We start from the raw sequence: 26,159 nt of genomic DNA, 5'->3' as shown, positions 1-26,159 counted from the left end.
ATGGTACTCGTCAGGGCAAATCTTTTGAGCCCAAACACGATGGAATTATAATGAGTAGATTAGGAGTTCTGGTGACCAACTCCTGACTCCATCATGAGACCCTGGACTTCATTTAGATCGATGGTACTCATCAGGGCAAATCTATTGAGCTCGAATACGATGGAATTATAATGAGTAGATTAGGAGTTCTAGTGACCTACTCCTGACTCCATCATGACACCCTGGACTTCATCTAGATTGATGGTGCTCATCAGGGTAAATCTATTGAGCCCAAACTCGATGGAGTTATAATGATATAATCGAGTAATATGCACAAACGATTGGCATCTTGGCTGGGCAGCATGGGTGCGTAGCCAACATGCCACACGTTTACGATACGACAAGGAAACACTATCTGTCTCTCTATCGCACTAATATGCGCAATCGATTGGCTTCTTGGCTAGGTATCATGGGTGCGTAGCCAACATGCCAATCGTTTACGATACGACAACGAAACACTACTCTCTCTCTATCGCACTAATATACGCAAACGATTGGTATTTTGGCTAGGCACTAAGCAAGTGTGTGGCCAACATGCCAATCGTTTACGATACGACAACGAAACACTATCTGTCTCTCTATCGCACTAATATACTTTATTTATACCTGCAGTCATTTAGTAACTTCTTCATTTTCCATTGGTGTGAAAGAGACAGAATAAAGAGCAAGGGTTATAGTACACTCTGTAGTCTGTACACTTAGTAGTAGTGTACATATAAAAAAAAACTACTGTGCATATACAATAAAATAAAGAGTGCCCATATGATATCATATGACACTAAAATTAATGTTGCTTGAAATTATATTGAAAACTATCAAGATTATTCTAGTCTGCATTGAAACGCGCGTCGCGTTGCCGGCGCTCGCGTACCGAGCGCCAACGCCATCTATCGAGCGTTATTTCGTGAAATCGGAGAACGCTCCAAGGATTAAGGGCTCTTAAGTGACATATTAATAAAATTTGTCAATAATATGTACTTTTGATTTCGGTTTCGTTCGTATTTTCATCGTTTTTATCGGATTAACCGGTTTAGAACAATAAAAACCGGTTTCTTCCTAAGACACTGGTCTTTGTTTACGCGGCACACCACCAGGCCGGCCGGCTCGTCGCTCATCGAATAAACCGGTTTATTTAGGTTACACTAAAGTTCGGAGTAAAACTGAAATAAATCGGTATTTACCGCTATTTTTAAAACCGGTTGCGACCCTTGAGTGTAGATAAGCAGTGAATAGGTAAGTTAAACTCATTAAGTACTGTTCATTTCATTTATTCAAATAACAGCAACGCACCAAATATAACTTAATTTACAAGTCTCTACGCATTGCACTCCTTTAATAAACACAATGTATCGCTGCCATTTCTACTCGCAGTCTATGCTAAGAACGAAGAACCATGTCGTATGGATTGTCGATCCATTTAGGGTTCAAACTGATTTGGCTGTCAATACTAAGGGTATGAAATGTCAAATTTAAAGTAAACCCTAAATGGCTCAACGATTAAAGTCCGTGACTACTAAAATAATCGGTACTAAACCATTATTCACATTAGATCTGGTCTGTGAGCGGGACATCGTTATATACGTGCATAGCTCTGTCTCATCTACATTCCGGAGCGGCGTGCAGATCCGCATAAGTGTGATAGCCACGTAACAGCAATAAGCTCAACTATAGTCTGTCAAGCCATTTCCGTCAGTAGAAAAAAATGGCAAATTTAAAAAACTTAGGCGCCGTTATCGTCCCATAGACAATTTGAATTTTTAACAGACTATAATTATTAGTTGACATTATTTATTTGTTAATAAGTTAATTAAGAATGGTCAGTTAACTATGTCCACCATCAGACATATCGGAGCGGCCGAGGTGCTCAAAAAGATCTGAACACACACTTAACGTCTTGATAATAGAGACTATGTTCAGATATTTGTGGACACTTTGGCCGTACCGATATATCTTACCACAACTATACAGTCAGCTAATGGTTTACTTACTTACTTACTCCGTTGGCTCAGCGACCCAAAATGAGACTTGGCCTCCGACACAAGACAGCGCCACTTTTCTGGAGCGACAACATGGTGGAGGCGGATCTGCGCGAGCTTCGAATCAGCTAATGGTTTAGATCACTTAAAATGCTTATTGTATTCAAATAGGTACGCGGTTTACATAGTTCGTACTTCGTGTCATCCACGATGACGCGCGGATTTGTCAAATTTAACCTTTAATAACATTACAATAGGTGTCAAGGCATGCGTCTTCGTGAATGACACAATCTATACATTTAGTTTGACACAATTCTTGCATACTTCGATACAATATTTCTAATTTAAAACCTCATTTATATGCTGAAATTGTTAAGACGTATACTTCGGCGACGGTAATTTTATGTGAAAATTAAAAACTTTTATAATTTTGACAAAATCTTGCTCTTATATGTCCTTAAACGGGCATAGAGAAATAAGAAGTAATAGAGTGCTCACTCCATACATTAGTCTTGGTACCAAAATGACTATTATATTCGCAGTCGACATCTAGCATCGAGTAGCGGAACTCTCAGTACTGCTACTCGACAATAGATATCGCGGCAAACAAACTGCTACTCCGCTACTCGCTATTCCGCTACTCGATGCTAGATGTCGACTGCGAATATAATAAGCATTTTGGTACCAAAACTGATGTATGGAGTGAGCACTCTATTACTTCTTATTTCTCTATGAAACGGGTGAATTCCCATTTGTCCCCGCCGGGCACAGATGGGCGCTACATATAAATCATCTCATCTGTATCCTCATGTATGGCGGCGATCACGTGGGGCGGGGACAAATAGGCTGTGTTGGCCGAACGTTAATTAGAATTGACCTTTAACCATTACAAATTGAACCGTAAATTGTAACAGTCCGTTACGGTGTACGGTTCAATTTGTAATGGTTAATGGTCAATTCTAATTAACGTTCGGCCAACACTGCAAATAGGAATGGGAATACACATTCAACGTATTACAATGTTCACTGTTGCACACACGTGTAATCTAAGTTATTTTTACTTTCAAATCAAAGAATTATATAATTAATCTTTGTCTCGGTCGAAGTTGAGTTAATGATGAGATATTGTATTTATTTTTACTTCTAATAAAAACATATTTCTAATGCATGTCTATAAAATTACAAACCACTTGTAAAACTCTTGAACTACCATCAGCAAAACAAACATTCAATCACTCATATTTACTTAAATTTACTTTGCTACATAAAAAACCTACTGTTAAATACAATGTGATGCAATTTTATTACACCAGTTAATAATTAAAATTAAATAAGTTTTTATAAAAGTATTAGCACTTAAAAACGCATATAATTTAAAATGGAAGGTATTCAGCCGCTGAGCATAAAAATATTGTTTTAGTTGATAAAAACGAGATTTTGCCGCACAATACATGTTAAGTGTAAACTTGAAAACTGTTAGACCTGTTTTGATGCGGTTTCTTCAAGCTTCGTTCTTAGTGGTACAATTTTGTGACCAATTCTCGTTTTTGCCAAAAAAAAAAAATACAATATTTTTTAACATGAAATAAAATCTAATAATTGGTATAAATGGAAGCTTATTTCACTTGAATTGTAAAGCTATTATGGCTACGCTACAAATTATACGATAATTTAATGATTGTGGGGTAGCGCATTGTTACTTAGAAACCCGTTAGATCTATTACTTTTATGGTAGATGTCGTTTTTTACATCCCATAATGTCCCCTGCAAGTAGTTTTAAATTGTACGATAAAAATTATATATACTACACTATTAATAAGATAAGATTTGTGATCTTGTTTAATAAGATCTTTGAAATGAACTTTATTTAGTGAGCATTGTAATTTTTATCATATAATTTAAAACTACTTGCAGTTCAACAATTTTTGGAAAACTATTACGATACCGATAGTTATACTTAGGATGGTCTTAAAGCTAAAATAATAATTTGGAATAAATAATACTTTATCATTTTTTTTAAAATAATTTTAGCTAATTGTCTAAAATCGTACATAAATTTGATGCAAGTTTATAATCTTTTGAATGTAGTATTTACCACGCGGTGGTGAGGTGAACAATTAAAAAAAAACATATTTTTTAAATTGGTATTGATAATTGCACTGTCATAAAACTATCGGGAAAAATGATATAATTTACTTGATTAGCGAGCAATGAACGAATTTAACGACAATGAACAAGGATTTCATATTATATTTCTCAAAGTGGCTGTGTGTAAGGATGTACTAGCAAAACGGGTAACCGCAAAACATCTATTAAAATACAAAACTACATCTAGCTATGCTAAGCTAAATGTCATATTCTACCTATTTTTATTTGTCGATTATTTCATACGGCAATAACTATAGACATCAGATTTGATTACCTTTGAAAACTAGTAGGGTGACTCAAAATAAAGTACAGTTAGTAGTTAGTTATCACCTATTTTTCTAGAAGTGAAGTAGTAATTTAGGAACCATTTTAGTCTTTTAATGATACGTCAAGCCTTTTATTAAGCCACTATTTTACTTATGTGAATCAAAATCTGTAAGTCTAATATGAATTGGAAAAATCACTAGATGGAAGTATTTTGTGTCACCCTAAAATTTTAAAACAAATTAAATTTAAAGTATACTTAAAAGACCGTATGCGCATGAACCAAATTGCTACAATAATATTATCTACTAGATTTCAATTTCAATTCTAACTAACGCATATTTACTGATACTTTATGGAATTGGCATGTTATCACACGAATAAAAAGTAAAATTAGTCCATAATATTGAAAATAAACAAAATGAGGTCTAAATAATATTTATTGCCATTCTGATGATTTCTAACTCGGTGCCCATTTTATATAAGTTAAGTGCATTAGTTATTTACAAACAAATATTACTAGTCATAATCAACATTTCGTGTCACCCGCACGTCAGATTTGGAACTGTGCTTCAGTCAGTTGCAAAAGTGAGAACGCCTCGAAAAAGTTCGAAGTATCTTATCGACTTTATTCTGATTATAATATAGTCGATATCGAGATATTCTAGTCAGGGATCGGAACCGGTTTTTTGCAAAAACATCGAGATAACCATATATTTCGGTTTATTTTATACTCAAAATGTAGGACTCAGTTGTGTTTTTAGATAACGACTTCGTATTATTAGATTGCCCGATTAGGAATGAAATAATTAACAAAGAACGAAAAAATACCGTTTTCGTTCCCATACAAAAAATACCGGTTTCCGATCCCTGATTCTAGTAGTTAAGATGTACTTGCAGCTGCCTGTACTATTCAATAATAAAATAAATGATCTTAAACCATGTTAGACTGAAATTAGCAGTGTTGGCCGATCGTTAATTAGAATTGACCATTAACCATTACAAATTGGACGGTTTACGGTTCAATTTGTAATGGTTAATGGTCAATTCTAATTAACGTTCGGCCAACATAGGAAATTAGGTCTACTCTACGGCAACTTGACCGTTTCTTCATTTGAATTGTCATGCCACATATTTAGGGTACAGCATGTTTCAGACAAGATCATAAACGTAAAATGTAAACAGCACACCGAAACGAATTTTAACACACACATTCTCATATCAATACAAAACTGCAGCCTTCCAAATCTGACTGAGGAGTATTTTATACGCAGGCCTAGCCTTCATACTAACAGTACTGGGAAGCCAGGGCCTTCACGATTCGTTGCTTCCGGGAATGTATGGCCCGCGCCGGTCTCGTCACGTGATGTTTTCTGTCAAGGAAATAATTGGGTTATTTTATATTAGTTGATGCTCTATTAACGTAACACAAATTGCACATCTCAAAAATCACAAAAACACAGTACAAATTAAGTGCAGTACACATTGTTTAGGTCACACTCTATTGGGGGTAGGTATAAGATTATTACGTACGCTATGTATGAAAATATGAATTACACATGGGCTCTAAAATGGTGCTGACAGTCTTATATTGTATGTCTTGGCGCTGTGTGCGTAAACTCTTTATACGTGTGTTTATACGTATGTGAGTGGCTGAGGGATTTTGAATTTGTAAGTATTTAACAAGCCTAGCTGTCTTTGATAGTTCCTTAGTACTTAGTAAATTAGTTTAATTTAATTTTTATATTCTTTTAAATTGCTTGTTTATTCATTTAATTGTACAAATGTAAAATTATAATCTTTTAGTATTTCCTCTTCTTATAGGCTTTAAGTATCAATTGTATAAACTCATTTGGGTCTGGGTTACCTACGAGACCGGCTGAGCCTAGTGTAGGAGCCAGAGCAAACTGACAAGTATATTTCCGAGCCAAGGTACCTACATTTTGTAAATTGTATTTAATTAGGTTAATCTTAACACCCCTGTAAACATATTTGTGTACCTACAGTAAATTTTTTAAGTTTAGTTTGAAGTTTACCTAACGAACCTACTACTACTACTACTACTACTACTTATAGAAGCAACCCTAGAAAAACGAGTCGGACTTACTGTTACCTAGATGTGTATGGTGTAGACGGTCCGGCGCTAGGGCGGCGCGGCGAGCAGCGCGCCGAACTGCCGCAGCGCCTCGCGCAGCGCGCCGCGCGCCGCCGCCGCGCGCCCGCCGCACGCCAGCGACACCAGCGCCGGGTATAAACCTGCACATTACACAACTATTCATGTTCGCTATCTAAATGTCCGTCCAAATCTGGCGAACGCCCTTGTTTGCTATAAACTCGTTAACCAGTGTTGGCCTAACGTTAAATAGAATTGAAAATATGTGAAGTTCTCAAGCGAAAGGACATTGTCGCTTACCATGAGGACGAAATGTATTCGTATCTTTATACGAATAACCTGTTAGAGCGTCCTTATGACAAGCGACAATGTGGTACCTTTTGTTTGAGAACGACTCATTGAAAATTAACCATTACCAAATGAACCGTAAACCGTAACGGACGGATTCAATTTGTAATGGTTAATTTTCAATTCTAATTAACGTTCGGCCAATACTGTCGTTAACTGTATGTAAAGAACACGTAAGTACTTAATTTTCAAGCTAGCCCTTACTGCTGACTCATTGTCTATTGTAAGTAAAACCGCACGCGCTACTAGCCTGCATAAAAAAAGTTCGGTCACTTTAACCGGCCAAATTACGACTCTTATGGGAATTGCAATAAGAATCAAAATAAACTAATGAAAAAATATCTCGCGAGGCTGTGTGGTCTTTCTACGGTTACTGAGTGCCAGCGAGTCGAGCGCTACAGAACCAGTCTAAATAGTTATTAGTAGTTAGTATATATGTGTTATTGAAATGCGTCACAAAGACGCGTGAGTGAGGGGCCGCTACCGCCTCTCGGCTGCGGCGGCTGTCGCGGGTCGCTTCCCCACCGACTGGTGGGGTGGTCAAATGGCCGTCATTTTGGGGACGGTGTGTGTAGCTGGTGTGGGCCAGCTCTTCGCTACCTATCGTTATCCAACCCCCCGACCCCTAACCTGGTGATACCGTTTGAGCGGGGCCAGGTTATGGAGCCGCGGTGAAGGCGACCGGCAGCTTAGCTGGTGAAAAGACGCGTTAACGGAGAGCACGTTGGACTAGTCCGCGCTCAAGTGCCAGTTTAAATTATACGCCAATGACCGAACCCGGGCGGTCTTCAATACTTACAATTGACAAAGAGTTAGCCGTAAGGGCCAGCTTGAAAACGAACGACTATACCTACAGTATTTCGCGTGCTGCGTATTAGCCGCTTGCACGCAGTTCACGTGCAAGTACTGCGCTAGAACTACGTGTACAAGTTTGTTTGTTCCCGTCCCCGGTGCAATACGAGCGCTTCATGCGAGCTCTGATAATTTCATTAAACATAAAAGTATTCGATTACATCACGGCTAATATATAATTTCTTAGAAGAAACACAAATGTTCAGTTTCATCACTATTACTGTTAAATTAAAATCTTTATCTACACACATATCATAAACTTTTTATGATGCCTTCAAAATCCGTCAATAATGGCGAACATTACGATAAACTGTTTTGTTACAACAAATTTCTCATCTGTGATAATGTAGTTATTGGTTCATAACTACATCAAAATCGATTTGATTATGCATTCAAATTTGGAACATCTCTGAAAAAAAAGCAATTCGATTTGACCTCTATTCTAAAATCAGTCGAGATGCCTTTTTGTTCGAAATGAAATGTCAGTTGCATACAATTTTGACATATCTCGCATGGTAGTTTGTATCGAATGATACGGAAATAGGCCCCCGACTCTAGTTTGTCTCTGAATTAAAAAAAACTACATGTGTGAAAAAAGTTTTACTTTACCGCCATTTGACGTACAGTTTATCTTTTAATTAGTTTTGAGTATAAAATTAATATGTTTTGTTGTTTTTAAGGTAACTATAGCAAAAATTTCGTGTAAAATAAGCGATAACAATATTTCGGTGACACCACCACATATCCGCGAGTTCCGCCAAGAGACCAACGATTTGGCAACCATGCCCTAATGGAGGCTGTAATTTGTGTTAGTGAATATTTCATAGAAAGTTTATAATATGTGTGTAGATAAAATAGTGTGTGTAACTGTACATAATTAGGCATTAAAACACTCGTGTGATCTTTTTGAGAAACTCACTTCGTTCGTTTCTTAAGCCCACACTCGTGTATTTTAATGCCTTTTATTATGTAGCAGTCACATAAACTACTATTATCTGTGGGCTATTGCTTGAAAATAAAAAGTTGTCATTTCATTTAATTGGCGTCATTAAGCTGAACAATGACGCCAAACTAGGATTATTAAAGTTCTATGAGCATTAACATATATCTAAGGACGGGTCATACGGGCACTAAGAATGGTGCTAGTTCAGCGGTGTCACTTACGTATTCGAACCAATTGTGTAGTCTCACGCAACTAGTTACGACCAATCGCGCGCGTGTCGCGAACTCATCAACCAATCGCGTTGTGGCGTTAGATTGCACGATTGGCTAGAATTCGTGTGCGTGACACCGCTGGCCCGCCTGATGGCAAGCAGTCACCGTAGCCTATGGACGCCTGCAGCACCAGAGGTATAAAAACCTGTACACTCCTTTTTTTAAGAACCCCATACTGTAGCTCCTCGGGAAAATCTCGGTAGGAAGCTCATTCCACAGCCGAATCGTCCGCGGGAGGAAATTCCTCTTAAACCGCACAGTACGCGACCATTTAGGCTCTAAGGTGTGAGGATGAACACCCTGCCGACGGTGAGCGGTGCGGTGATAGAAAGCGGCCGTTGGCATCATATCAAACATTTTTTTAGAGCACAGCCCATCGTGCAAGCGGTTAGAACACACAGGGAGGCAAAGTCTTTCCTTAGACTTAAAAGTTCAATTCCGCTTGTGAGTTCGGGATCGTCGACGATTCGTACAGCACGCCTTTGGACTGAGTCGAATGGTCCAAGCTGGCATGCAGCTGCTCCTGCCCAAAGGTGACAGCAATACTCCATGTGAGGTCTGACTTGCGATTTATATAGCAGCAGTCTTTGCCCCGGAGTAAAGTGTATAAGTATATTGGATCACAGTAAAGTTACCTATTAGCTTCTGCCACGCGGCCGGGTCGACCTTACTGCGCGGCGCTTGCTGCATGGACTCTGCCAGCGTGGCCACTGCTTTCAGCACGAACGAGATCTCTGATAGATGATGCCTGGAACAAATACAAACATCAGTACCGTCCACCGGGGTGAATAGGGATGGGCGTGAGTCAGAATGGCGGGTGTACCTAAATAAAATCAAATGAAAAGCATACCATATTTTTGTACCTAATTTGTACTATTTAGTACCTCCTTTAAAAAAAATTGTACCTCACGGTACTTCATCAAGTTATCATCAAAAAACAGGTCACCCGCCATCCTGGCAGTCAGAATGGCGGGTGTACTTTATTACGCTATGTTCCCGTGGTTATTAATAAAATCTATATATGCCAAATTTTTGTACCTTTTTTGTACCTTCATATTCAATTATAACATGAGCCATTTTATTTGTAGTTTCCAAGTTTTACTCTTTTATATTTTGCTAGCTATTACACTTTTGCAGGCGTTATAATTTTTAACGTTATCGATGTAATTTTTAAGAAGAAACGCTGAGGTACAATTATTTTTATTACGCCAGGATTTAGTACCTTTAATGTTTAATCTATTTAGTTCAAAAAACTCAGAAAATCATGTCTTAAAAAAGGCCGGGCGCCATTTCAAAGAATTCTTCCTAAGAAAAATCATGCACGTAAATGTTCGTTTTTCATTGATTGTTGGCGATGAATCAAATAAAAGCCGCAAATTTTGCGTGTTTGTCGGAATATTTTCGTGATGAGTTTTATACTTCTTAATTGGGGGATATCGATGATGTCCTTACTTTGCTGAAAAATGCAAAGGACCATATATATTTAAGTTGAATTTTAATGAAACTATTATAATAGAGTACGACAAACCTAGGCAGAGGTTCGCTGTTGTCTTCGTCTCTTGAGTATTTCGATATGACTTCTTGGAACCTATCGAGTAACGCTGCTATCGCTAATGGGTCTTGCTCATCTGAAACAAGAATATTCTTTATTATTGGTCGCCAGTTTTTTCGGAATATATTCCAATCCAGCTTGAGTCCAGTTTCCTCAAGAAGTTTTCCTGCATCGAAGATGATGATGAAGATGATGCAGATTTTTTTTGAGGTTAGTATAGTTAGTATAGTTAGTATAGTATAGAGGCGTATTGCCAAAGTAAATTTTGTAGTCAACTTAATTTACTGCCATCTTTCGACACAGGACTAAAACTCTTAGAAAGGCATATAGCTATTTGACTCAAGTTATTTCGCTGACCTAAGTTAAATATCAATCGGTGTCGCCATCTACTCTAGTATAGGCCGATATACGCCATATATATATATATATATATATATATATATATATATATATATATATATATATATATTTTTTTTTTTTTTTTAATTTATTGAGAAACAAACAGTCTTAAAATAAACATATGAGCAACTTAGCTAATAGCTATGAATTGATTTCGTTATAGACCTATAGTTTCCTAATTTTAAATTATTCGATGTACAATTGAAAAAATAATAATAGTGTAAACTTATAGCGTACATAACAAAAGCGTAAATTTATATATATATATATATATTCGAGCATAAATTTTTCTTGATATTTCGAGGTACGTTTTTTTCTTAGACTTTATTTATCTTATATATATCTTTGATGGAGGCAAACGAGCAGATGAATTGCCGGATGGTAAGCAATGACTGTCACCCAAGGACATCCGTAAGACCAGAGGGGTAAGTGCGTTGCCTTTAATACAAATGAGTAAAAGTAACAAGCTTCACCTTCGACGCCCGACAACGCGACGTCCTCGAGCATGGAGAACTGCAGCAGGGTCTCGAAGCACGCGCGCGCGAACTCTTCTCTCTCCCGGAGCTCCAATTCGTTCTCTGTCAAAATAATTCATTACATTATATAATACTTTAATGACAAATTTATTTTCTGTGCAAATATTTTAATTTGTGTTATTGGCATGGGCCCAAATTCATATGCTTGATGCAATTTCATGAGGGCCTATGGCGCTCCCGGGCCATCCCGGGTAGAACAGTATGGTTCTCACCTCTTAACCGAATCAACTCACGTGATTTCGGGCTAGCGAGAGTGGCGGCGGCGGCTGCGTGTGTAGGGACCCCGCGCGGACCAACGCCAAGGCAACGCAGTCACGCCTCGCAGGATCTCGTCGCGGATCACTACTAACGTTACTCACGAGGTGGAGGCGGCTGCGTGTGCAGCGAGCCCGCGCGGACCAGCGCCAGCGCGGCGCGGACATGGCGCGCGGGCACGCGGGGGGAGCCTCGCAGGATCTCGTCGCGGATCACTACTACTAACGTTACTCACGAGGTGGAGGCGGCTGCGTGTGCAGCGAGCCCGCGCGGACCAGCGCCAGCGCGGCGCGGACATGGCGCGCGGGCACGCGGGGGGAGCCTCGCAGGATCTCGTCGCGGATCACTACTACTAACGTTACTCACGAGGTGGAGGCGGCTGCGTGTGCAGCGAGCCCGCGCGGACCAGCGCCAGCGCGGCGCGGACATGGCGCGCGGGCACGCGGGGGGAGCCTCGCAGGATCTCGTCGCGGATCACTACTACTAACGTTACTCACGAGGTGGAGGCGGCTGCGTGTGCAGCGAACCCGCGCGGACCAGCGCCAGCGCGGCGCGGACATGGCGCGCGGGCACGCGGGGGGAGCCTCGCAGGATCTCGTCGCGGATCACTACTACTAACGTTACTCACGAGGTGGAGGCGGCTGCGTGTGCAGCGAGCCCGCGCGGACCAGCGCCAGCGCGGCGCGGACATGGCGCGCGGGCACGCGGGGGGAGCCTCGCAGGATCTCGTCGCGGATCACTACTACTAACGTTACTCACGAGGTGGAGGCGGCTGCGTGTGCAGCGAACCCGCGCGGACCAGCGCCAGCGCGGCGCGGACATGGCGCGCGGGCACGCGGGGGGAGCCTCGCAGGATCTCGTCGCGGATCACTACTACTAACGTTACTCACGAGGTGGAGGCGGCTGCGTGTGCAGCGAGCCCGCGCGGACCAGCGCCAGCGCGGCGCGGACATGGCGCGCGGGCACGCGGGGGGAGCCTCGCAGGATCTCGTCGCGGATCACTACTACTAACGTTACTCACGAGGTGGAGGCGGCTGCGTGTGCAGCGAACCCGCGCGGACCAGCGCCAGCGCGGCGCGGACATGGCGCGCGGGCACGCGGGGGGAGCCTCGCAGGATCTCGTCGCGGATCACTACTACTAACGTTACTCACGAGGTGGAGGCGGCTGCGTGTGCAGCGAGCCCGCGCGGACCAGCGCCAGCGCGGCGCGGACATGGCGCGCGGGCACGCGGGGGGAGCCTCGCAGGATCTCGTCGCGGATCACGCCTACTAACGCTCGGGCGCAGCCGTCTGTACCGGTGCCGCTATACACGAAACATGAGGTTAACCCTTTACCAGGCTGACAGTTCAAAAATGACAATCGAATGTCAGTCTTACTCATCCAAAATAGAACACATGTTTGAAGAGCCGCATGTGGGAAATATATATCCCTTAGCCTGGTAAAGGGTTAAAACAAGTTTGAATTTCATAAACAGGTTACGCACAAAGCTGCATTTAGTTTTTAAAGAAGATAAATATTTATTTCCTGCTGCCAATTGACAGCCACGTTGTCTTGAGTTGTAATGGCGTAAGCAGTGTAAGAATGACTGAACATTGTTCGAGGTACAGGATTAAATGGCCTTAAACCATCTAGAGTTGAACCAAGTTGGCAGCGATTGTTATAGCACAGACAGGGCACATGTTGTTTTAAACGTAAAAGATGAAATAATGACGTTTACTTAACACTTGCATAGGGTGGGCTATCAAAATCGCTGTCAACTTAGCTTGGTCTGACTTTATCGATCACAAACTATTAAAACTAGAGTCCGTTAAGGCCGTCCCCTATCTGAATGACCTCGCGCTTTCCAACAAATATACTGGTGATACGGTATGTTTTTTGAAATATCTGTAAAATTAAAGAACAATTACCAAGCTGTAATTTTGTGTACAGAACTTAATATTTTGGGTTCCGTACCCAAAGGGTAAAACGGGACCCTAATACTAAGACTCCGCTGTCCGTCCGTCACCAGGCTGTATCTCATGAACCGTGATTGTTAGACAGTTGAAATTTTCAGATGATGTATTTCTGTTGCCGCTATAACAACAAATACTAAAAAAGAGAATAAAATAAATATTTAAGGGGCCTCCCATACAACAAACGTAATTTTTTTGACGTTTTTATAGATAATGGTACGGAACCCATCGTGCGTGAGTCCGACTCGCACTTGACCGGTTTTATTTATACAACGTTCAAATATCCTAAAGGACGTAAAATCAGCAAATTGGTCTGGTAGCCCCTGAAGCCGCCATGCGTTGACGTTGACAAAACAAAGTGTCATTATTAACGTCATATTTTGAAAGATTTTTTTTTAATACTACGTCGGTGGGAAACAAGCATACGGCCCGCCTGATGGTAAGCAGTCTCCGTAGCCTATGTACGCCTGCAACTCCAGAGGAGTTACATGCGCGTTGCCGACCCTAAACCCCCCCCCCCCTCGTTGAGCTCTGGCAACCTTACTTACCGGCAGGAACACAACACTATGAGTAGGGTCTATGGGTAGGGGAACTTGACGTTTATCGTGACATTTCCACATTTCGTCATTGCAGTCTGTTCAGTTAGCTCGGTTCGACTCCAGCTTTTAAATATCTGTATGAATATGAATGTATCAGTTGTATATATATATATATATATATATATATAGTACCTAGTAAATACTTACGGCGCTTCAAACATGAAGGTTTCTAAGACACCAGGCAATGTTTCCCAGAATTCTTCGTACACGTCTGGTTGTTCTCTCGCTAGCGGTAGACCCGTTGCTAATACCTAAACATTTAATTAATATTTCTTTATATAAGTATACTAAACATCTTATCTTATCTTATCGTCTAATTTTCGGGGGCCCTTGCGGATACACTTCGACCCATAGGGATCTTTTGTGTAGTTGCCCTCTAAGGAAAGATCCATTAGCTACTCAAGAGCTTTTTTGACCATTTCCATGTGCCGGATGATGGATCTTATGGGTAGCCGTTTGAATTCCTTTCGTTCCAGATAGCCTGCTCCAAAGTCCTTCATTCTAAACATAATGCAAGGGTGTAGACTTTGCAGCGTCATTTAAAGTTCGAAATTCTTATTTTCATATTATTCTTTCTTGTGTGTTTGGTTTCGTTAGTTCGTTGTGCGTTCCATTCGGTTTTCTCCAAATTTCGAGCATTATAGTTGGTTTTTTAGCATTAGAATGAAGGTAAGCGATTTTGACGTGTCTTTTTACTGAAAAACACTAACAATAAGTCACGGCAAATATGTAACAATCACAAACAATTACAATCATTTGAAAATTAAAAAAAATAACGAAGAAGAATAGCGAAGATAATTTGAAGTAGAGGTGGATTGTCGAAGAAAACTATCACTAAGGAATAAAGATAGGGAGCGTGCATGAACTGTAGGAGGCAGCACAGGAGCCGTCAGATTTTTGGCGCGAGGCGTAAATGTGATGTTTTTTGTTCCGATGTAGCCCACAAGATGGCAGAACCTACTATGCACAAGAAAACACGTGACGTGTACATGTGCATGTTTATGGTTCCGATTCAGGCCACATGATGGCAGACCCTCCAACGCGCACGGTCCCTATAAAAGTAAAATGGCGTTCTAAAAGTTTTAATCACGTGTCGAAAGATGGCAGTAAATATTGACAATTCTATCCAAATTCTCGTTAGTAATAGGGAGCGTCGCGAGGCGTAAATGTGATGTTTTTTGTTCCGATGTAGCCCACAAGATGGCAGAACCTACTATGCACAAGAAAACACTTGACGTGTAAATGTGCATGTTTATGGTTCCGATTCAGACCACAAGATGGCAGACCCTCCAACGCGCACGGTCCCTATAGTTACTGGTTTTTATAAAGCGTTTTTCAATAAAGAGACATGTCACGACCTTATTTCCAATGATAAAAGAACGAACTACATAAAATATTGTACCTACTTTTGGTGAAATAAATATTAAAACACACGAGTACACGTGATGTGATGAATATATTATTTTTTCTATCGGATTCATTTGCATTAGCTATATAACTATATTTATTTCAGTTAACATAATTTATAATTTATGTACCTCCAGGTCTTTTTGTTGTATTTTCCTTTTGTTGTGGTACATCGTTTGTATTGCATTGTTGATATGTTTATACGACTGTTTGGTTTCTAAATAAAAAAAAAAAAAAAAAAACTTACTTGTAACAGTAGTGTGGAGATCTGCGACGTGTCGTCTGGTGTGTCGATGGTCTGTCTTCTCTTGTCCGCTATGGACTTCTTCACAGCTGCGTGTAAAGCCTGCGAGTAAATATTAATCAACCACTTTATTGTACTTCTTTAAGTATAACGGTATAGTGCTGTTAAACTCTAAGGGACGAATATGTCAGAGGCAGCTGTAAAGTCGCTCCTAATTAACGAGAAAGTGGTTGAAAAACGCTTTAGATGATACAGACATATACACAGACGGCTCGAAGACCATATCGTTAAAATAGCCTTAAACTTTCCGATGACGAAGCGTGGAAGCGGAAGGCGCCCCGCTACTTGGTCGAAGACGGTCCAAAAAGACATTAAAGAACAAAATATCGACTAGAACCTAACCAGGAAACATGCCACCTGGAGGCTTAGGACAAGGAAGGCCGACCCCAAATAGGGATAAGGTCCAGGATGGTAATGGTATAGTGCTGTTAAAAATAGTAATGAGAGCTATGTTAAAAAAAAACACGGGGGCAATTTAACATGTAAAATGTTTCGCCTCGAAGAGCAGTGAGTTGCAACCTATTTTACATTAAAACAGGTCACGTTCACCTCTAGAACTAAATTTTTGTGGACATTTTTAATTATCCCAATATTGCTGGCTGCCTTCAATAAATTCTGATTTGCACATCAGTGTTATTCTATTTTTAAATTTTTAGATTAGGTCAGGTTAGTATTTTTGAGCCTTTTTAACTGACATGAGTACCGGTTGAAAACGTGGACACAATTGTAATAAACAGTTGCATACTAATTTAGTACGGGATCATCTGAGTTGTGACCGCGAGTTGTCTACATCATATCTTCCGTCTTGCAGTTGAGGTGGACTGGCAACGTGTGTCTAACTCCAGTAGAGTTGCAAGCGCCCATTGGCTGCGATGGCTGCTTAAGATCAGGCGGGTTACGTTTCGCCGTGGTCTAAGAAAGGTGCCCGATGACCGCGAGGGTGGGCAGGGAGCCGAACAAGGCAGGAGACACACCTGCAGCAGGTGCGGCGCGGCGGGCGCGGAGGCGGACGGCGCGGCCTGGTACAGCTGCGCGGCGGCGGCCAGGCAGCGCGTGCGCGCCGCGCCCGAACACGTCCGGGCGAGGGCCGTCAAGGCGGAGAACAGCGCCGGCAGCAGCTCGTGCCGGGATAGCGCTTCCTGACCACAAAATAGCACGGTTACATACGTAATACTACATTTACATTTGGCCCCTGTCGCTGCCGGCAATAATTCCCTAAATACTGCCGCAGCAGGATCGAGCTTGAGTGTGTTTACATACTGCCCTATCACTTCGCTTTCGAATTCCGGCATAGACGTCTTTCTCCTCCAGGCGCTCGACGAGTACTGAGCAACGAAGCAGAATGTAAACACACACTGCCAGTCCTTCGGCCTCCGCACAAAAAACCGCTATTTTGAGGAGCGCAGGGCAGCGTTTGTGGAAATGGCAGTGGCATGAGAAGTATCGTATTAACATACTCGTCCTGCACAGCGCAGGAATAGATATTAAACAGTTGGGAGTGAAGATGTGACTTTACAAGAATACAAGTGTCCAACCGAAGTTTAGGGTTCCGAGCCGCTCACCTTATGGACCGTGTCTATGGCGTGCAGCGCGTGCAGGCTGACGGGCGCGCAGGCGGCCGGCGCGGGCAGCGAGTCGAGCGCGCACGGCGCGGGCTGCACGCTACATATGCGACACAGGCACGCGCCGAGTTATACATTACCTTATGGACCGTGTCTATGGCGTGCAGCGCGTGCAGGCTGACGGGCGCGCAGGCGGCCGGCGCGGGCAGCGAGTCGAGCGCGCACGGCGCGGGCTGCACGCTACATATGCGACACAGGCACGCGCCGAGTTATACATTACCTTATGGACCGTGTCTATGGCGTGCAGCGCGTGCAGGCTGACGGGCGCGCAGGCGGCCGGCGCGGGCAGCGAGTCGAGCGCGCACGGCGCGGGCTGCACGCTACATATGCGACACAGGCACGCACCGAGTTATACATTACCTTATGGACCGTGTCTATGGCGTGCAGCGCGTGCAGGCTGACGGGCGCGCAGGCGGCCGGCGCGGGCAGCGAGTCGAGCGCGCACGGCGCGGGCTGCACGCTACATATGCGACACAGGCACGCGCCGAGTTATACATTACCTTATGGACCGTGTCTATGGCGTGCAGCGCGTGCAGGCTGACGGGCGCGCAGGCGGCCGGCGCGGGCAGCGAGTCGAGCGCGCACGGCGCGGGCTGCACGCTACATATGCGACACAGGCACGCACCGAGTTATACATTACCTTATGGACCGTGTCTATGGCGTGCAGCGCGTGCAGGCTGACGGGCGCGCAGGCGGCCGGCGCGGGCAGCGAGTCGAGCGCGCACGGCGCGGGCTGCACGCTACATATGCGACACAGGCACGCACCGAGTTATACATTACCTTATGGACCGTGTCTATGGCGTGCAGCGCGTGCAGGCTGACGGGCGCGCAGGCGGCCGGCGCGGGCAGCGAGTCGAGCGCGCACGGCGCGGGCTGCACGCTACATATGCGACACAGGCACGCGCCGAGTTTTTCCACGTCCGCGCCTGTGAACCTGTTAACAGAAAAATCGCACAGCCTGTTCCTTAGTGACCTTACACTAAATTGCAACTCCCGTTACACCATCTTATGCGATGAGTCCCGGTTTTACGGGGACGTGTATTTCGAAAATGATGCCCGTGACTTGAGGTGCCGATCATGCACTTTTTCGTAAAAAAGCGTCATAGTAGTCGTTTTATAGGTTTTCTGGATAAATAATAGAGCATTTTATGTTGTTTTCCGCATTTAAAATTACTTGTGTCACTACTTTTAATTTCAAAGAACACTAAGTCAAAATATCCAAAAAAATAGAAAAGTTTATTAGTTAAAAAAAATATATTGGTAGGATTTTTTAAGCCAGAGTCGATTTTATTTGATTAAAATTTTATTAAAAAGATTACTTAATGATAACAGGTACTCACGTTGGTCGTATGTGCTGGAAGATGAGCGGGAAGATCTGGACTAGTGTCGTGAGGAAGTTCAGTGAGGGCGCGTACGTGTCCGCCGTCTTGCCGTCCTCGGGCACTGTTGACAAAACATTTTATTATGAGACGAAAATGAAAAACGTGATTAAATCAAGGAAGAAAAGGACCAGTAATCACAGGTCTGTATAACGGGATTTCGATGTAACTTAAATACGGGCAGACTATTTTCTCGCAAAAATAACCTGGGTCGGTGTTGGGTACAGCTTGTGCTATCCGGGTCCAAGCGGTCCAGGCGCAGCTCCAGACCCTCTTCTGTAGGACGCTGTCAGGGTCCAGTTCTGCGGCGCGTCCAGCTGCTGAGACTACTTCTTGGAACGACTTGAGTGCTGCTACGGATACCTGAGGGGACACAGCTATATGTAACCTGGGTCAGTGTTGGGTACAGCTTGTGCTATCCGGGTCCAGGCGGTCCAGGCGCAGCTCCAGACCCTCTTCTGTAGGACGCTGTCAGGGTCCGCTTCTGCGGCGCGTCCAGCTGCTGAGACTACTTCTTGGAACGACTTGAGTGCTGCTACGGATACCTGAGGGGACACAGCTATTTGTAACCTGGGTCAGTGTTGGGTACAGCTTGTGCTATCCGGGTCCAGGCGGTCCAGGCGCAGCTCCAGACCCTCTTCTGTAGGACGCTGTCAGGGTCCGCTTCTGCGGCGCGTCCAGCTGCTGAGACTACTTCTTGGAACGACTTGAGTGCTGCTACGGATATCTGAGGGGACACAGCTATATGTAACCTGGGTCAGTGTTGGGTACAGCTTGTGCTATCCGGGTCCAGGCGGTCCAGGCGCAGCTCCAGACCCTCTTCTGTAGGACGCTGTCAGGGTCCGCTTCTGCGGCGCGTCCAGCTGCTGAGACTACTTCTTGGAACGACTTGAGTGCTGCTACGGATACCTGAGGGGACACAGCTATTTGTAACCTGGGTCAGTGTTGGGTACAGCTTGTGCTATCCGGGTCCAGGCGGTCCAGGCGCAGCTCCAGACCCTCTTCTGTAGGACGCTGTCAGGGTCCGCTTCTGCGGCGCGTCCAGCTGCTGAGACTACTTCTTGGAACGACTTGAGTGCTGCTACGGATATCTGAGGGGACACAGCTATATGTAACCTGGGTCAGTGTTGGGGACAGCTTGTGCTATCCGGGTCCAGGCGGTCCAGGCGCAGCTCCAGACCCTCTTCTGTAGGACGCTGTCAGGGTCCGCTTCTGCAGCGCGTCCAGCTGCTGAGACTACTTCTTGAAACGACTTGAGTGCTGTCCGGATATCTGAGGGGACACAGCTATATGTAACCTGGGTCAGTGTTGGGGACAGCTTGTGCTATCCGGGTCCAGGCGGTCCAGGCGCAGCTCCAGACCCTCTTCTGTAGGACGCTGTCAGGGTCCGCTTCTGCAGCGCGTCCAGCTGCTGACACTACTTCTTGGAACGACTTCAGCGCAGCTACGGACACCTGAGAAGAAAATGTATGCGAAGTAAAACTAAAATACCAATCATCAATGAATAACCAATCAAATTATGATCGCGTAATTATATTACTAGGAATGAAATTAAATATTAATAGGTACCTCATGACTCTTCCTTAAAGCGAAGTCAGTGATATAGTCCAGCAGGGCTGCCCAAGACCTGTTGAAATCCCCCACGGTGACAAGCAGCTGGAATCGCGAGTGGAACACGCGCGACACCCCTGATAATGTCAGCACCTATGGACATTTTCACATCTGTAATCGTAACTAAGACAAAGGAGTCCCGCAATAATAAAAGTCGGCTATGCAAATCTCTTTTTTCTTTTCTTTTTAAGTTACATGAAGATATTATCTGCAAAAAATCTATCTGCCTCGATACTTACATGTATTTACCTCGATAAAAATCGCGAGGTGACCTTAAGCTTTACGTTTTTACTCAACGCCAATTTGATTATTCTTCGGTATAAGGATTTATTTCAGTACTTGCTTATCCTTCATTTTTTAAATAATTTTTAAATTAACTAACAAAATAATTCGCACGGGACGGGCGAGGGTAAGTTTCGCTCACTATTCCACGTTTTGACGACAAGGGCAAAGAAAAACAAATATTGATTGATTTATTGTGTATAATTAGTATAATAATTATTGTTTGCATGGCAGTATTCTTGGAGATATGAGCGCACCTCTACTTATATAACCATGTCTCTTGCAAATAAATAAATTCATTCGTTCATTCATTCAAAGAGAAAACGAGGTGAGGTTACTAGAACTTAAAATCTGACTGAATAGACATCGACATAGACAAATGATTTATGGTACCTGTGTCTCAGCCCACTGTTTCTGGGCCGTGTTTCTGGTGTGATGTATAAGTATGTGTTCCCCGGTGTCCACCTTTTCTGAACTCGCTATATTCGATTGTTTTTGGACCTGTAAAAAAACTTACTTTAAAAGATGTATTTTATAACTTCAAGACCGAGTGAGGAATGTCGAGATCCGACGTCGCACCAAGGTGCAAGACGTCGGACACGTCATTCTTCTCCTTCCTCGCGTTGTCCCGGCATTTTGCCACGGCTCATGGGAGCCTGGGGTCCGCTTGACAACTAATCCCAAGATTTGGCGTAGGCACTAATTTTTACGAAAGCGACTGCCATCTGACCTTCCAACCCAGAGGGTAAACTAGGCCTTGTTAGGATTAGTCCGGTTTCCTCACGATGTTTTCCTTCACCGAAAAGCGACTGGTAAATATCAAATGATATTTCGTACTTAAGTTCCGAAAAACTCATTGGTACGAGCCGGGGTTTGAACCCGCGACCTCCGGATTGCAAGTCGCATGCTCTTACCGCTAGGCCACCAGCGCTTTTTTACGTCGGACACGTCATTTCCAAATTAAAATGGAGCTCGCCGGGACATGTTGCCAGGCAGAGTGATGGCAGGTGGGCCAAAATGCTAACGGAATGGTGGCCGCTTTCAGACGAAAGGAGTGCCTGGCGTCCGTTGGCTCGTTGGGTGGACGACATTCGGAAGACTGCGGGTCACTTCTGGATGAGATTGGCTCGGGACCGGGATAAGTGGCGTACTAGAAGAGAGGCCTATGCTCAGCAGTGGGCGATAAAAGGCTGATATGATGATTTTATAACTGATATTTGACAAGGACACGTGATGTTTGTGGTTTTTTAGAAGTAGTCGGAGATCTCCACCGAGCAATTTGAAATACCATATAACGTTACAACATTGCGTCAAAAATTTTACTACAAATATTAGGTGATTAAATGAACTGTCTGGGACTGGGGTCTAAAGTTTTTTACTCCATGGCCACAACTTATCGGTATATTTCTCTCTGCTTCCTTTCCTTGGGCCTACCTGCTCCAGCATGGGGAAGAGTACCGCCAGCAGCGCCCGCCAGGCGGGCTTGCCCAGCAAGGTCCCGTGGGCGCCGATGCAGCTGAACAGGGTCTGGCTGGCGGCGCGACGGACTGGTGCTCGGGGTTCCGTACACAACTCACCTAGATAGAAGTAAAACTAGGTTTGGATCCGTTGTGGATAATTTTTTAACCTCATGACTTTTACAACACAAAAAATAAGCAATTCAGACCTGCCCAAAAATTGCTCACAGCTGAAAATGATACGCTTAGCTCGACCTTCACACTCGCTTAGTCAATCAAAAATCTGAAATTCAAGTGAAAAAAAAAATACAAAAAGTAATATCTGCATACACGTCCAGGGATCGAACCCGGATCGTCGCTTTTACCACCTGTTTCTAAGCGACTGTTTGCCAACAGCGCTACTATAGGATATACGTAAGTCGGTGAAATTAGGCTTCTTATTCTCGAGAAATAATTTAAGCAAAAGAGGGCTGTGACGGAAGTATCTTATACTTTTTTCGCCTAACACCTTTCCGCCAACCGTCCGATAAAGAACTTCGTTAATATAAAACATTTGCAAACTATTCGTTTTAACACGTCTCCTTCGCTTCGCTCGTTGTCTAATTTTCTCTCAAGCCTGGTACTGATCGTACATCAACCTTATTGCCACCTGATAAGGTCTATCAATGGTGTCTTAGGTCTGCCGTGGCAACATGGTTCCATGTTTATCACTTGTCACTATGCCCGTCACTTTCGCGCTTACATACTTGTTAGAACGTGACAGCCATGGAAACAAATTAGCCCTACTGTAGTGTGTAAAGATAGTTAGCATGTATGACAGTCGGTACTGACTGTCTTTACACATTTTTTGCTGTGCCTTTTTCATGCAAATAACTTATACTAATTTAGTTATGTATAGAGACATCTTAACTATGGTACGACTGTAATATTTAATATTCTATAGTACTTACTTAGTCGAATGTAGAGACACATCCACAGTTTATCCAAAGGGGGTAGTTCGGCATGGTTGGGTACTTCGGGACAGATAGCCGCGTCGTTCGCTAGTGCTGCGGTCAATTTGTCCCGGTTATGGTATAGGTAGTCCGATATATTCCACTGCGGACAAGATATTCTGAATTAGGGCCATGGAACTGTCAATCGCTGCGCAACTTGGTAACACAGTATAAGGCTGAAGGCTCGAAGCATCCAATCGGAAGCAAGCAAAATGTTACGGACTCCTCGCCCGGCAAGAACCACAATTTGACCGAGAAGCCGTTAGCACAGGCCTTGCGCTCATGGGATGAATTTGTTACAGGCTCCGGTTGGATGGAGTTATGCCATTGAATTCGGCGATCCCTTCGCATAAGGCCGAAGGCCCGAAGCGTCTAATCGCGGCACGCTTTCATAAAAGGCCGAAAGCCGAGCTGCAGGGGAACAGTTTGAAGGCTGATCTGCTAGTTCTAGCCGAGTCACCATGAGGCCGACGGCCGTGAGGCTGATGTTGCGGTCCCGGGTCTGCAGCGCGAAGGCGGCGGCCGCGGTCAGCACGCGGCGGAGGCAGCGCGGGCCGGCGCAGCCCAGCAAGTCGCTGACGACCACTGGTAGTAGTGACTCACCATGAGGCCGACGGCCGTGAGGCTGATGTTGAGGTCCCGGGTCTGCAGCGCGAAGGCGGCGGCCGCGGTCAGCACGCGGCGGAGGCAGCGCGGGCCGGCGCAGCCCAGCAAGTCGCTGACGACCACTGGTAGTAGTGACTCACCATGAGGCCGACGGCCGTGAGGCTGATGTTGAGGTCCCGGGTCTGCAGCGCGAAGGCGGCGGCCGCGGTCAGCACGCGGCGGAGGCAGCGCGGGCCGGCGCAGCCCAGCAAGTCGCTGACGACCACTGGTAGTAGTGACTCACCATGAGGCCGACGGCCGTGAGGCTGATGTTGAGGTCCCGGGTCTGCAGCGCGAAGGCGGCGGCCGCGGTCAGCACGCGGCGGAGGCAGCGCGGGCCGGCGCAGCCCAGCAAGTCGCTGACGACCACTGGTAGTAGTGACTCACCATGAGGCCGACGGCCGTGAGGCTGATGTTGAGGTCCCGGGTCTGCAGCGCGAAGGCGGCGGCCGCGGTCAGCACGCGGCGGAGGCAGCGCGGGCCGGCGCAGCCCAGCAAGTCGCTGACGACCACTGGTAGTAGTGACTCACCATGAGGCCGACGGCCGTGAGGCTGATGTTGAGGTCCCGGGTCTGCAGCGCGAAGGCGGCGGCCGCGGTCAGCACGCGGCGGAGGCAGCGCGGGCCGGCGCAGCCCAGCAAGTCGCTGACGACCACTGGTAGTAGTGACTCACCATGAGGCCGACGGCCGTGAGGCTGATGTTGAGGTCCCGGGTCTGCAGCGCGAAGGCGGCGGCCGCGGTCAGCACGCGGCGGAGGCAGCGCGGGCCGGCGCAGCCCAGCAAGTCGCTGACGACCACTGGTAGTAGTGACTCACCATGAGGCCGACGGCCGTGAGGCTGATGTTGAGGTCCCGGGTCTGCAGCGCGAAGGCGGCGGCCGCGGTCAGCACGCGGCGGAGGCAGCGCGGGCCGGCGCAGCCCAGCAAGTCGCTGACGACCACTGGTAGTAGTGACTCACCATGAGGCCGACGGCCGTGAGGCTGATGTTGAGGTCCCGGGTCTGCAGCGCGAAGGCGGCGGCCGCGGTCAGCACGCGGCGGAGGCAGCGCGGGCCGGCGCAGCCCAGCAAGTCGCTGACGACCACTGGTAGTAGTGACTCACCATGAGGCCGACGGCCGTGAGGCTGATGTTGAGGTCCCGGGTCTGCAGCGCGAAGGCGGCGGCCGCGGTCAGCACGCGGCGGAGGCAGCGCGGGCCGGCGCAGCCCAGCAAGTCGCTGACGACCACTGGTAGTAGTGACTCACCATGAGGCCGACGGCCGTGAGGCTGATGTTGAGGTCCCGGGTCTGCAGCGCGAAGGCGGCGGCCGCGGTCAGCACGCGGCGGAGGCAGCGCGGGCCGGCGCAGCCCAGCAAGTCGCTGACGACCACTGGTAGTAGTGACTCACCATGAGGCCGACGGCCGTGAGGCTGATGTTGAGGTCCCGGGTCTGCAGCGCGAAGGCGGCGGCCGCGGTCAGCACGCGGCGGAGGCAGCGCGGGCCGGCGCAGCCCAGCAAGTCGCTGACGACCACTGGTAGTAGTGACTCACCATGAGGCCGACGGCCGTGAGGCTGATGTTGAGGTCCCGGGTCTGCAGCGCGAAGGCGGCGGCCGCGGTCAGCACGCGGCGGAGGCAGCGCGGGCCGGCGCAGCCCAGCAAGTCGCTGACGACCACTGGTAGTAGTGACTCACCATGAGGCCGACGGCCGTGAGGCTGATGTTGAGGTCCCGGGTCTGCAGCGCGAAGGCGGCGGCCGCGGTCAGCACGCGGCGGAGGCAGCGCGGGCCGGCGCAGCCCAGCAAGTCGCTGACGACCACTGGTAGTAGTGACTCAACATGAGGCCGACGGCCGTGAGGCTGATGTTGAGGTCCCGGGTCTGCAGCGCGAAGGCGGCGGCCGCGGTCAGCACGCGGCGGAGGCAGCGCGGGCCGGCGCAGCCCAGCAAGTCGCTGACGACCACTGGTAGTAGTGACTCACCATGAGGCCGACGGCCGTGAGGCTGATGTTGAGGTCCCGGGTCTGCAGCGCGAAGGCGGCGGCCGCGGTCAGCACGCGGCGGAGGCAGCGCGGGCCGGCGCAGCCCAGCAAGTCGCTGACGACCACTGGTAGTAGTGACTCACCATGAGGCCGACGGCCGTGAGGCTGATGTTGAGGTCCCGGGTCTGCAGCGCGAAGGCGGCGGCCGCGGTCAGCACGCGGCGGAGGCAGCGCGGGCCGGCGCAGCCCAG

The 26,159-nt window shown here is 46.0% G+C and overlaps 1 protein-coding gene across 1 annotated transcript in view; it reads right to left on the bottom strand.

Moving 5' to 3' along the window:
* Positions 1-1,291: 1,291 nt before the first annotated feature.
* The window catches only part of LOC133530782 (uncharacterized), a gene marked incomplete in the record, with an annotated part of 66,532 nt that continues 41,664 nt past the window's right edge, over positions 1,292-26,159 (bottom strand). The window contains 35 exon segments of the mRNA XM_061868851.1: positions 1,292-5,800; positions 6,541-6,683; positions 9,591-9,703; positions 10,484-10,583; positions 11,380-11,484; positions 11,802-11,918; positions 12,064-12,177; positions 12,326-12,439; positions 12,588-12,701; positions 12,850-13,001; positions 14,397-14,500; positions 15,904-16,002; positions 16,935-17,099; positions 17,523-17,615; positions 17,663-17,755; positions 17,803-17,895; positions 17,943-18,035; positions 18,083-18,182; positions 18,265-18,516; positions 18,923-19,025; positions 19,350-19,531; positions 19,669-19,688; positions 19,733-19,870; positions 19,915-20,052; positions 20,251-20,415; positions 20,531-20,665; positions 21,248-21,355; positions 22,289-22,431; positions 23,262-23,406; positions 23,907-24,187; positions 24,332-24,593; positions 24,765-25,022; positions 25,194-25,451; positions 25,623-25,737; positions 25,841-26,018. Coding sequence (XP_061724835.1) covers positions 6,571-6,683; positions 9,591-9,703; positions 10,484-10,583; positions 11,380-11,484; positions 11,802-11,918; positions 12,064-12,177; positions 12,326-12,439; positions 12,588-12,701; positions 12,850-13,001; positions 14,397-14,500; positions 15,904-16,002; positions 16,935-17,099; positions 17,523-17,615; positions 17,663-17,755; positions 17,803-17,895; positions 17,943-18,035; positions 18,083-18,182; positions 18,265-18,516; positions 18,923-19,025; positions 19,350-19,531; positions 19,669-19,688; positions 19,733-19,870; positions 19,915-20,052; positions 20,251-20,415; positions 20,531-20,665; positions 21,248-21,355; positions 22,289-22,431; positions 23,262-23,406; positions 23,907-24,187; positions 24,332-24,593; positions 24,765-25,022; positions 25,194-25,451; positions 25,623-25,737; positions 25,841-26,018 — 4,763 coding nt within the window.

This window comes from Cydia pomonella, chromosome 23, assembly GCF_033807575.1.
Source record: "Cydia pomonella isolate Wapato2018A chromosome 23, ilCydPomo1, whole genome shotgun sequence".
Classification (NCBI taxonomy): domain Eukaryota; kingdom Metazoa; phylum Arthropoda; class Insecta; order Lepidoptera; family Tortricidae; genus Cydia; species Cydia pomonella.
The sequence above is the reverse complement of the archived record's forward strand: the minus strand, read 5'-3'. Positions and strand labels throughout refer to the sequence as shown.